Source organism: Bos indicus x Bos taurus, chromosome 19, assembly GCF_003369695.1.
Source record: "Bos indicus x Bos taurus breed Angus x Brahman F1 hybrid chromosome 19, Bos_hybrid_MaternalHap_v2.0, whole genome shotgun sequence".
Taxonomy (NCBI): domain Eukaryota; kingdom Metazoa; phylum Chordata; class Mammalia; order Artiodactyla; family Bovidae; genus Bos; species Bos indicus x Bos taurus.
This window is the reverse complement of record NC_040094.1, coordinates 14,523,571-14,536,711: the sequence shown is the minus strand read 5'-3', so window position 1 is coordinate 14,536,711 and position 13,141 is coordinate 14,523,571. Positions and strand designations below refer to the sequence as shown.

Genomic DNA, 13,141 nt, shown 5'->3' with positions numbered 1-13,141 from the left:
TGTCTTTCCCTGGTTGGAGGACAGAACTTTTAATTTGATAGCTATATTGAGTTAGAACAAGCCCTTCCTCTATATTTATCTAATATATCCCTCTGTTTTGGGGCTTATTTTATACCAAGCTTAAAAAGCAACAACAGGGGAAAAAAGAGGTCACTCCACTGAAGGCAAATGTACATTCCCGTTTGCTAGCCCACTTGGCGATTTTAACAAACCTTATTTAGCAGGAAGTTCTTTCGTGAAGCCCCAAATCCTCCTGCTACATTTTGAATCTACCTTTTTAGGCTTTTTGGGAAAATGTTCTTTTTTGCATGTTTCTTTCAACTGTTCCCTCCCCCACCCCCCTACAAAGGGCTATATTTTAAAGAATGGAATGCAGAAGATAATTCCTTAAATTTAAAAGTCATTGTGACTTTGCTGAAAGAGAAAGAGGTATTCAGGGACTTCCCCAGCAGTCCCGTGGTTAAGGCTTTGCGCTTCCAGTGCAGGGCGCGTGAGTTGGATCCCTGGTTGGTGAACTAAGATCCGCCATGCCATGTTGTGCAGCCAAAGAGTTAAAAAAGAAAAAAATAATTCTTCCTAAGGAAAGCTTAGTAATCCTATGTGGGCACCCCTGGAAAAGCTAGGTGGGACTGTAAAGCACTTCCATATACACTATCTTATTTGGACTTTCTGTTTCTCAGAGATAAAATGAGATGACCGTTTTACAAGCTCAGAGAAGTTAAGTGATTTGGGCAAGGTCACACAGGTAATACTTAGGAGTTTGGCTTAATTCGGAAACCTAACTATAGACAGAAAAATCACCAGAGTAGGGTTGGCTTTTGGAGAAGGCAATGGCACCCCACTCCAGTGTTCTTGCCTGGAGAATCCCAGGGACGGGGGAGCCTGTTGGGCTGCCATCCGTGGGGTCGCACAGAGTCGGACACGACTGAAGCGACTCAGCAGCAGCAGCAGCAGCAGCAGGGTTGACTTTAATTTAAAACCTTACCTGTTGTCATCAATGCCCTTTCTTGCTAATCTTAATAAAATTAAATAGTTTTTCTGACATAGAAGAATCATCATAGTAATCTTTGCCCTACCTCTCGTTTTTATACCAAAACTTATAATAAGAGCCATGAGCCTAAGATATCTTATCAGTCATAAAATGCAGGACTTTTCTGGGAGAAATCAGAACAAGACCTAGTGAATGTTCTCCTAGGAATAATTTAGAGCCATGTTAAGTGGCTTCTAAGTTCTACTGATGAACTGAACATGACCTGCTGTTTGAGGGGGCCCAGTAAATCCCACCTATAATACCTGTAGCCCTCCAATGACTCCCCTCCATCAACCAACATATTAGGCAGGAGGGGTTTTAAAGAAAAAATATTTCCACTTTGAAATGAATTCTGTAGTTCCAAATCATTATTATTGAAGTAAGAACCATAAAATGATCCAAGCATACAAAGTTAAAATTTCAGTATCTTGGGCTTCCCTGGTGGCTCAGTGGTAAAGAATCCACCTTCCACTGCAGGGGACATGGGTTCAATCCCTGGTCTGGGAAGATCCCACATGCCTCAGAGCAACCAGGCCCATGCACCACAACTGTTGAGCGTGTGCTCTAGATAGAGCCCAGGGAGCGGCAGCTAACAAGCCCACATGTCCTAGAGCGCATGCTCTGCAACAAGAGAGCAGCCCACGCAGCAGTGAAGACCCAGCACAGCCAAAAATAAATAAATGGATAAAATTATTTTTTAACAAAACTTCGATAACCTGAGGCACTTAGAAGTTTGGTTTAGAACCCTCATCAAAATCTGAACCCTTTTTCAGGAGTTGAACAGGTGTGTGTGCATGTGTAGAAGGGCATTATCCTGGCTATTATTAATGAGAACCGCAGAATCAAATGAATTTGTGATAAACTAAGTTTTCTAGTTTGGGGATAATATTTTTTCATCAACTCCCTAGCAATTCATCCTGCTGTCTCTGTGCAGCTAACACTCGCTCCCAAATCGAGTGACTTCAGATTTTAATTTAGTGGAAGCGTTAAAGAAAGCAGATGATTCCCTGTGATAAGTTAAAGCAGATATCTTCTAGGTGAAAAGTTAAAGTCATTTATTAGAGGAGATAGTGCCACGATATTCTTCAAACTGACGCCCAACACGAGCCCAGAATCTAAACGATCAGCTTTGGGCTCACGATAGAGAGATAATTTTGAAATGGATGATCACATTTTACATGGGGGCCATAGAGGCAAGGGATGTAGAACACAGTAATTACAAGTTTAGTCTTGATAAAACACTCTCCATCCTGTTTAAGTCAGCAGAGGTTAGCTTGCTCGGATCTCCACTTTTAATTGGTTTTGGACTTGGGTTTTTAGGGGGCGGAGGGCCATGTTCAAATTAGAAGACTCACTGAGAAATGATGAGCTGAGAGGGCAGCTAGGAAACAGCTGTTTGCAGAGGCTTTGATGGGGCCTTAGTCAAACATGGAGACCTGTGGAACAGAAGTTGTTTCTCTTAAAGTAAGATGTTGACAGTCACTGTCTTGCCAGTGAAGGAAATCCCGTGCACAAGGGAGGGTAATGCCATTAAGTGTAGGATCAGACCCTCCTGTTTCTGATACTTTTAAGAGTATGTGGGCATGGCCCTTTCTTTTAGTAGGATTGTCCTGGTCAGCGGTAAATCAAGTGTATCTTTTCTAGCAGAGAAGCTCTTCCCCAAATTGGGGTCCTCATCTGATCATTAATATTGATACGTATCATTTCCCTATCTTCATATTTCCATTGAAAGAAAATCAGTGGAATCAAATTTTAAAATATTACCTGTAATAATTTAGTCCTATTTCCCCTCTTCAAATGCAGAGCATGACTATTACATGAATACAGTTTGCGCTATAATGATACAACAACAGCAAACAAAAGGAAATCAGTGGAGTCAAACAAAATTGTAAGCTAAGTTTTAAAGTAGAGATAGACATTTTGAAAACATCTTTAATGACTCAGCTGCCTTTTGACAAATGTTTGTGGTGTTTTGCGAAAGAAGCCAGGTTATTTATTTAAAAGCACGCAAACTCTGCTAGCTGAACCCCATTGTTTAACAATAAATGATGCTTTTGCTGATAAATGATTCTTTTTATTCAGACTAGCAAATGAAATAGGAGATGAGGTCTGAAGGCAGATGAACATTGAGCTGCCTAATGTTTCCACCTACTATAATATGTTTAAAAACAACAACAGACTCCCCCAAATAACCCCTCAGATCCACCCTTCCATTCGCCAGTTCTGGTGTATTTTGAATGAACTGATCATCTTTATTTTCTGTTTCCTTGCTTTCCCTTCTGTAGCCCAGAAAGGTCAGTGGTTGAGTGGATTTTTTGACTATGGCTCTTTCTCAGAGATCATGCAACCGTGGGCACAGACTGTGGTGGTTGGCAGAGCCAGGTAAGACCCCTTTTGTTTTGGAAGCAACGAGATGAGGTGGTTAGATAGCATCACCGACTCAGTGGACATGAATTTGAGCACACTCCAGAACGTAGTGAAGGACCGAGGAGCCTGGTGAGCTACTGTCCATGGGGTTGCAGAAAGCTGGACAGGAGTTAGTGACTGAACAACAACAGCAATAGCAAAGGGCTATATAGGTTTTTACCATCAATGCTCTCTTTGGCTAAATTTTCTAAGAGTACTGGATTGTAGTCATGCCTGAGGCTGCCTGACTGGAGCCCTGGTTCCCAGTGGTCATTCAGCATGTAACTCCAGCGACGCGTTTAATCTGAAGTCTGGTTTTGACGACATTTCCTTTTCATAATGCCACAAGCAAAGCTCTCTGGGGGCCGTAAAGCCCAACCACAATAGCCATAGCTCACCAGAGACACCCCCCACTATGACCTTCAAAAAACATTTTCTTTTCAAAGTAGGTTCCCAGTGAATCAGACTCATCTACTTCTCTATGTGACCCCCCTGAAAGATCGGTGTAACCGGAAGAAGTTCCTTCAGGGCATCAAGATTATTCTAGTAACAAATGCACTAGACTGGCTTATCATCAGATTTGAATTACAAAAAAAAAAAAAAGAGTTGACCTGAAACAGGAGTAAAATAAGCTGGAATAGTTTGCAGGAATACCTCTATTTTTCAAGTGGGGAATCGAAGTTTCTATTAAATTTTAATACCCACTCTAAGAAGCGCTTCACTCAACAGCGAGCCCTGCACGGAATAATCTGCACCGCTTGCCGTAACGAGCACCTGCCAAGGCTGATCTTAATCTGGCCCCGCACCACGGAGACATGCCGCCCTGGGGACCCACATCTGGAGCTCACCTGCCTCTCGGGGGCAATCAGTTTCCCTTATCTTGGTGAAAAGTGGCACCTGCTCCAGATTCTCAAGCATGCCACGTCGGGGGGAGATTTAGATTCCAGCCTTGAAAATAATTCTAGGCTTTATGGTTGTTTCCGCCCAGCCGGTCAGCAGACCTCGTGCTGCCAGTGACAAGGGGCCATCAGATGGCAAATCCCACAGACGGGCTCTTCCCCTGTGGGTCTGAATAAGAGTCAGCCTGGAGTTGGCCCAAGCCACGGCTCCCAGGGACTAGTTCCCATTTTTTTCTGGCATCCCAGGCTTCTGCCTCACCACGGGCTTCCAAGTCCCAAGGAGGATTATTCTTTGTGTCTAGAGAAGTCCCACTGGGGAGAGAGCCCCCCTACTTGGGACCTATTGGTTTGCTATAGGGAGTCTTTGAAGGACACTGGGACCAACTTTTTGAGAAAGCATCTCTCAACTATACTCTGCTTCAGTTTTCCCCTCCGTAAAAAATATGCCTGATTTTAAGCCTCAGATAAACCAAACCTTTGTTAATGTCTTTAAGATCCTCCTGTGGGAAATAAGAGAATAATGCTTCCCACTTAAGATGGGAAGAACAGGGCTTGTTCCACGAGCAAGATCAGTCAAGCTTGGCTTCGGTTAGCTCTGCCATTGTTTATTGCAACACTCACCCTGACTCTCTTTCTTTCCATCTGATGAGTTCTGGGCTTCTCACTCCAAACCACACACACATGCTCACAAGTATATAAAACACAAATGGAGCCAGCTTCTTTCTAAAGCAATGGCATTTCGAGAAATAAATATAAATGTATTCTTCTGGGATTGTTACTGTAAGTGCTGCCAAAACTCATCTTTGGTATGTATGTTTGGAATATGTGTGCTATTGGCTGTAAATTGTCTTTTATTATTCCATGGCACCTTGTCCAGGGACACACTATAAAACAAGATGTAGCATCTTCATGTGCTAGCCTGATAAAATTTATATGAAGTATAATAGAAAACAGAAGTTGTTCTGAGCTGTTTTCAAGTTCAATAAATAACTGTAATACTCGGATAAAGATGTTCTTTATTAGGTCACATGGGCCCTAATATATAAGTTATAAGTTACCGATTTAGGGTGGCTTTTGCAATTACAAGTTTCCAGTTGGATTGTTAATCATTGTGAACAGAAATATTTCTGAACCCTCCTGTGTACCTGCCGCTCGTTGTCTGGTTGTCTAGAGGGCTTTTGGTTCTGATTCAGTGCAGGCAAGTGACAAGGGGGTGGGTGGTCCCCACTCTGGCCCCTGTCAGGCCTCTTGTGATGACAGGAATCCATCTCCAATAGCCAGTGTGACAACCAAAGAGCATCCTCCACGGAAAACTTTGTTATGGAGATGCCGTGGGGAATGGGAGACTATAACCCGCTCCAGCCCCAACCCCAAGGAATGCAGCTCAGAAGGTGAAGATTGAATCACTTTTTCCAGAGTGAGGACTCACCCTGTACCTTGCAGACTTGCTCGCACTCACCCACTTTCTCTCTGCCTTCCTGATTTTTACTAGGAAATCTTTATGAGGACCACGTGTGGGAGGGTGTCACGAAGTACAGGTGCAGGGGCTTTGAGCCCCTGAAGAACTTTTTTTTAATTAACAGAGCATAGAGATTAAATATATCCTTCCAATATAGATCACCTGTTCCACCAAGGTTACTTCTGAAGGTTATCCCTGGCCCCTCGCTCTTTTCCAATGGAAGAGGAAGTTGAGGGCTTGTTTAACCACCTCCCAACACTTGGTGTATATCTTTCATCATCCTACAACACGCCTGCAGACTCCCCATCCATACGCCCGATGGTGAGACCTACTCTCCCGTCACGTCTTACCTGGAAGCCCGTTATTAGTAGTCCATAGACAACGACAGCTCTGTTACAGTGGAGTTTCAGGTTACCACCACCTGTCCAACCATTCCCCTCCATCTTTACCAAAGACCTGCTGTGAACTGAGCAATTTCACCTATTACAGTGATTGAAAATGTGTGTGTGTGCGTGCACATGTGTGCACACATGCCCACGTGCACAAGATCTCATACACGTACTAGGCTGTTGAGTCTTAATGAAGGGGCTTCCCTGGTACAAGCCTTGGTTTAAATCTATCCTGTGCTGGGGAACAGGCGTGACTCTGAGGGTGCTTTCCTTCCAATTTACCGTATTTACCAAATCTGTAAAGTAATATTTTACCCCAGGAAGAGTCCGATTTCCCCCGACTCTACATTTGTCTCCACTTCCCCCTCCACCAAGGTGTTGATGTAGGATTGGAAAATAATTGACTAGCTGTAACGATGACATCCACCAGGCCCTCACACGGCTCGTTTTTTATCAGGCTAGGAGGAATACCCGTGGGAGTAGTTGCCGTAGAAACCCGAACAGTGGAGCTGAGCATCCCGGCTGATCCTGCAAACCTGGATTCTGAAGCCAAGGTAGGTCACCTCTAGTACCCTGAGTGCCCATGCCTGGGGCTCTGTTTTCCCCGCTGCAGAGCCGTGGATATACTGGGAGCATTGCGAACCACCAGTTTTACAGGCAGGACAGTCAGCAGCCTTGAATGAGTCTAGACCATCACGTGCTTACTTTTAAGATGACTCGGAATCCACCACAAGCTAAATTCTTAGGTCTTTACAGTGGTCTTACGGATGCTAGAAAAAAGTCTCCTTTTGTGGAAAATGTGGTCTTGCCGGAAGACGGCTGAGGTGATGCTGCGGGCTCACTGGTCCTGGGTTCTCCAAGCACATGCGTGGCAGAGCTGCTTCTGGAACTGATAAGGACGCCTGCCCTCAACGTCAGACGTGAATGCCGCAGTCTGGATTAGGTTTTCACAGCCTCCCTAGGGGTTATGCAGTGGGGGCCCGTGGGGGCCGCTGACTAAGCGGAGGAGGGAAGCTGCACCAGGCACAGAGGTGGCCGCACGTGGAGACTAACCAGGGGGCTTGCTGGGGTTGTATAGTCAGGTCACCTCAGGTGGCCCTAGGAAGCATTGATCAAGAATGCCTCAGGTCCTGTCCTTCCCTTGGAAGCAGTAAGGTTCCCCCCTTGGGGCTAAGGGCTGTGGTGGAATCAAGGCTGAAAAAGAGGCATATTTAACAAAGTCCAAGAGCCAGGATCCTTTCTTCTTTTTTATTTGAAGGATGCTGATCTTGATGAACAACTTTGGTTTAATTTTTTTTTTTCTAGTTTTTAACAGTAAAACCTCACCTTCTTGAAGAGATTCCCCCTTCAAGCTGTGTCATTATTTGTGTCTTTCTCTTTGGCTTTTCCCAACAGATTATCCAGCAGGCTGGCCAGGTTTGGTTCCCAGACTCCGCGTTTAAGACGTATCAGGCCATTAAGGACTTCAACCGTGAAGGGCTGCCTCTGATGGTCTTTGCCAACTGGAGAGGCTTCTCCGGTGGGATGAAAGGTGACTGGTCCGGCCCTGGGCTGGAGGGTGGGACCAGTGCCCCTGAACCCTGCAGCAGAGGTGGCAAGTGTTCATATCACACAGAGCTTCCGGGTGTCCTGAGCACATCACCCTAGGCTTTGGGGGGTTGCTGCTGCTGCTGCGTCGCTTCAGTCGTGTCCAACTCTGTTCGACCCCATAGACGGCAGCCCACCAGGCTCCTCTGTCCCTGGGATTCTCCAGGCAAGAACACTGGAGTGGGTTGCCATTTCCTTCTCCAATGCATGAAAGTGAAAAGTGAAAGTGAATTCGCTCAGTCGTGTCCGACTCTTCGTGACCGATGGACTATAGCCTACCAGGCTCCTCTGTCCATGGGATTTTTCAGGCAAGAGTACTGGAGTGGGGTGCCACTGCCTTCTCCTTGGGGGGTTACGCTCTGAGATACCTTCCGAGTTGTAACTTGAATGGGAAAATTCATTTTTAACTGCTCCATACAAAGTTTCAGAACCATCTACTAGGGTTATCTAGGTGAACCGCCGTTGGAGGTTTAGTGAGCAGTGGACTTTCTGATGGTCCTGAGTCGTGCTAAGTCCTTATGCCTCTTTTGTGGCCATTCTCTTTGTTGGTGTTACTCTTTAATGCTCTACCCCGACTAAGATAGATACTGAAATTAGCCCTCATCAGGAGAAAATGAACAAATTCGATACCAGAGGGTGTTGTCGGTGGCAATCTGTGCTGTGTTTTATGATGATCTGACAGCAGCCGCGGGCCTGTGACTCCAGCGCATTAGACCATGATTAGGAAGGCCCTGCTTCGTGCCCGAATTGCGATTACCGAGACTCCTGTGTGCGGGGCCACCATGGACGATTCTGGCAAACGTACTCTCCCTCCCAGCGTTGCGAAGCTTTGTCTCCAGTGGCTAGAGGTTCACGGCTGTGTGGAAGCCAGAGAGGACTGACTCAGGGCGAGCTCAAGAGTGGATTAGGGGAGGAGAGGGAGGGGGGAGTCGATCCTGTGAAGTGAATAGCGTGATCCGAGGGAAGGCAGAGAATATGTGAGGGAACGAACTCAATAAAGCACCCAGAGTAGCTTGGGGCAGGAGCATCTCTTGCCTTTGAGGGAAGAAAAGCCCGGAGAAGTTACCCTCTTTCAGATCATCAGCTGTGTGTGGAGGGAGTGAGAGCCTTCTGCCAACATCTTTCCCTTCCTCAGCCAGGAAAACCCCTGCACAGATGGCCAGCCTCCCTACCCAAATGTAGACAGCCAGGGCAATTTTTGTGGGGTTTTTTTGTTTTGTTTTATTTTAGTAGAAAAGGCCCCCTTTGTCCACGTTTACTGGAGAACTGCCCCATCTTGCACTTTGTTTGGGGAGACTTGGGCTATACATGCAAGTTAGTGTTTGCATACATTCCTATTCAAGGTGAATTATTTTTTGACCAAGATGATAAATCAGTGGAACCACCATGAGATACTGAGAGTCTAGGTTAAACAAGTCAATCCTACACATTTTTATTGAGTTCCTACGTGCAGGGAGCTAGCTATGCTGCTTCAGAGAAAACAAAAATAAGTCAGGAAAGTCATTGCCTGCAGGAGTCAAGAAAAATGTCCTGTGCAGAAAGTTAAACCCATGATGTATAAATAAAATATCGCAGTGTTCAAAGGAGAATGATGCTGTATAGGGGGGTGGGGGTGGGGAGGTAGCTGAAATCCCTTTCATTTATTTTTTTGTTTGTTTTCATTTCTATGGCCATGCCCCATGGCATGTGGGATCTCAGTCCCCTGACTAGGGATCAAATCCATGCCCCCTGCTTTGGAAGCACAGGGTCTTAGCCATTGGACTGCCAGGGAAGTCTCTGAATCCCTTTCCTGTATGTATGTTTGAGATTCGTCAGATTTCCCTTGATCCCAGACCCCTTGGCTGTAAGATTTTCATTAAAAGTCGCTTCCCAGGTAGCACTAGTGGTAAAGAACCCGCCTGCCAGTGCAGGAGACACAAAAGATGCAGGTTTGATCCCTGGGTTGGGAAGATCCCCTGGATAGGGAAATGGCAACCCATTCCAGTATTCTTGCCTGGAAAATCCCGTGGACAAAGGACCCTGGCAGACTTCAGTCCATGGGTTCGCAAAGAGTTGGACATGACTGAGCAAAAGAAAAAAAAAAAAACTTTAAGACTTGGAAGAGAATACAAATGCTATTCCTCCTTAGCTACCTCTTTTCTAGGAAACCATGAAAAATTCACTCATCCTGACATTACTTAGGAGTAAGTCAGCCTAGCTACTCTGTCCCAACAAATTTAGGGCTCAGAAGTTTGCAATGTGCTGCTTGTAGGGGAAGCTTAATTCTCCTGCACATTTGGCTCTGCCCCAGATTGGCTGCTCGCCCTGTAACCATAAGAGCAACAACAATTAAGATTCATTGAGCTCTTTTCACCAGAAACCGCACTCACCATTTTACATGCATTATCTTACATAATCGTCACAACAAGCCCCTCTAAGGGGTGAGTTATATTATTATCCACAATTTACATAAATTGAGACTTTAGGTTAAGTAAATTTCCCAAGATCGTTTAGCTAAGAAATGAGAACACAGATCCATTTTACTTCCTGCAGCACAGTTTAGAGCCACGAGCCAGAACAAGACCTCCTATACTATCCCAAGAATAGAACATCTGGGTTCCTGAGAAAGTATAATTGTCCACCTACCTCCCCTCTGCTTTGGGATGATTGTGACAAGAAACTGCAAGAACTCAGAAAATGAGTTACAGTTTTTTTATTGTAAAATATACATAACATAATGTTTGTCATATTAACCATTTGTAAATGTATAATTTGTCAGCATTAAATACACTTGCAATGTTGTGTAACCATCACTCTTCTCTATACCCCAAACTTTTTCATCATCCCTGACATAAAACTCTATACCCATTAAATAGAACCTCCCCATCCCCACCCCCATCCCTAATCAAAAATGAATTATTAGCCTGATATGGAACAAGATCAGCTGTGTTTTCTGAATTTGTGGTGCTGCTGCATTCATTTACACATCGCTTAAGACAAATAAGCTTTGGGGAAGATAGAGAGGAATGTGGCAGTGGGAGGGGAGGAACAGCCTCCCCCCTCATATTTACATACAGGTCAGGATGTTTCCTACATATTATCTCATGTAAAGGGACCAAAGCTGAGAGTCATTCCATATCCCTTGGGGAGATGTTTGCAGTTTGGGTTTCAATACTGGCTGGGGATTATGCAGGGAGGGAAAATAAACAATTATGCCATCCCTGAGTGCACACAAACACACAGCCAGGAGCCGACTGCACTGTGGGTAAAATGACTCCAAAATTGTGTGTAATGAGTAGGAAAAGATTAGAGACAGCTCTTGCTATGCTGAAAATTGACATTAGTGGAGGGGAAAAAAAAAACTCTTTACTAGTCGGCCTAGGAGGTCTAATTCGAGCAGTAAAAATATAAATAAATAAATAAAAGCATGTCAAGATGGTATTGGTGCTTTTTCTCCCAATGAGCTCTATCTGGCCGGAAGGCTATTCAGCATAATGCAAAATTAAATTATAAAAACTGGCTGAATATTTAGATGGAAGAGCCATTTGGAAGCAGTTTATTTAGACGAACCGGCAATGACCCACAACAGGGAGACGTCAAGCGTGAAATTTACTAGAAATTAGCACCAGGGTCCCAGCCTCAGCATGAATAGCTTGATAGGATGCAAATCCCAGTGATATTAAGCTGCCTCACTGCTGGTGCTACAGGGTCACTCTCAGTCGGCTTTTCATGTTATACTTATTATTTTTTCCCAGGACAGGTTATAAATAACAATAAAAAAAAACACATTTATTGAAAACTTTAACTGGAATGAAAGTCTATTTTAAAGTCTCTGATTACTTGGATGTTGAAATACCACGTCAGCCAGCCATAATGAACTCATAAGAGACGTGATGTGTCTGTAGCCTGTGTACGCCTGATGTTTACCTTCAGCTCCTAAGATAATCTCGCCCCAAGCCAATGAGATCTGTCTCGGTTTTGAAAGAGTGGGGCGCTGCGGACGCACCCTCCCACCCTCCTCTCTTGTTTGGTACATGTGGCCACTGAGGAGTATCCCCGTTGGGTCACAATGAAGGCCCCAGACAGGGTTGGTGCCGGGGTGCCGAGAACACCCTGGGAAGGCTGCGTGATCACCATTGATGCAGATGGGTTTTGCCCAGAACACTTAGAAATCCGCAGGCTCCCGCCTCTCCGAGGAGGAACCTATCAGTATTTTCCATTCCCGTTGCGTTTCTCAGCTCCGAGAGTTGACAGTCAGCATATGCATCGCTTTGCAGTTCCCCAGACTGATGTCTAGCCGAAACCCTTGGGGATCCCCCTTCCCCTGCTGCTTCTGGCTGTGCTTTTGCTCTGCCTCTGAAATATGAAGGGATTTCAAACAAATGTGATTCAGATCGTTGCTAAGCGCTTCAACCTGCCTTACAGAAATGTCTGGTTTGGGGCAGCTGGGACCCAGTACAAGCATGTTGTGTGTGGAGTTTGTGCATGTGTTTATTATATTCTAACAGCCTTTGTTGCTTTCTGCGTGTTTTGATGGTTTGGATTGGCGGGGGTGGGGGTTGAGGGGGGCTGTTGATGGTCCAGGTTAGATGGGGGCATTGTTTTCCGTCCCGAACTTGTCAGGTTCAGTGAAGCTTGATGCTTCTTTTCTGCTCACGGTCTTGGAGGCCTGAAGATAATTGTTTGGCAGTCAGATCCAAGCCCAGCACAAAGCTGCTAGTACAAGTTCTGCTATCTCTGAACAGAATCGAAAGTCCAGGCAAAATTCAGAAATACTCATTTATTCATGTCTCTCTTCAGGCTTTCATTTGACTCAGCTGTTGCAGCAGATCCAGGACAGCAGATTATTTTGGTTTCATGCTCTTTTCTTGAATTAACAGTGGTGGGCTAAGAATGTAGCAGTAAAGGGACTTCCCCGGTGGTCCATTGGTTAAGACTTCGTCTCCCAAAGCAGGCGGTGTGGGTTCCATCCCTGGTTGGGAAGCTAAGGTCCTACATGCCTCGTGGCCAAAAAACCAAAACATAAAATAGAAGCAATATTGTAACACATTCATTAAAGACTCAAAAAATAGTCCACATCAAAAAATCTTTTTAAAAACTCTTTAAAAAAAAAAAAAAAGAATGTAGTAGTAGAATGTGGACTTACAAGAGCCAGAAAGATCTGGGTTCAGAGTCTCAACTCTGCCTCTTACTTGCTTAAGCTCAGTTTACTCACCTGTCACTTGGGTTCAAGAAGAAGCAGAGTTTCCTGATGATTGATTCATACGTGTGTGTACTTGCAGTCATGCTCCTGATTCATACGTGTGTGTACATGCAGTCATGCTCCTGGTTCATACGTGTGTGTACATGCAGTCATGCTTCCTGGTATACAGTAAGCTAGCTGTGAAGATAA

The 13,141-nt window shown here is 44.9% G+C and overlaps 1 protein-coding gene across 5 annotated transcripts in view; it reads left to right on the top strand.

Annotated features, from left to right (window-relative positions):
• Positions 1 to 13,141, top strand: part of ACACA (acetyl-CoA carboxylase alpha) — a 286,691-nt gene that overhangs the window by 244,386 nt on the left and 29,164 nt on the right. For all 5 annotated transcript variants that reach the window (XM_027518132.1, XM_027518130.1, XM_027518129.1 and 2 more), the window contains 3 exons: positions 3,316 to 3,412; positions 6,641 to 6,737; positions 7,579 to 7,714. In XM_027518132.1, the coding sequence (XP_027373933.1) occupies positions 3,316 to 3,412; positions 6,641 to 6,737; positions 7,579 to 7,714 (330 nt within the window). The remainder of the gene's footprint in view (positions 1 to 3,315; positions 3,413 to 6,640; positions 6,738 to 7,578; positions 7,715 to 13,141) is intronic.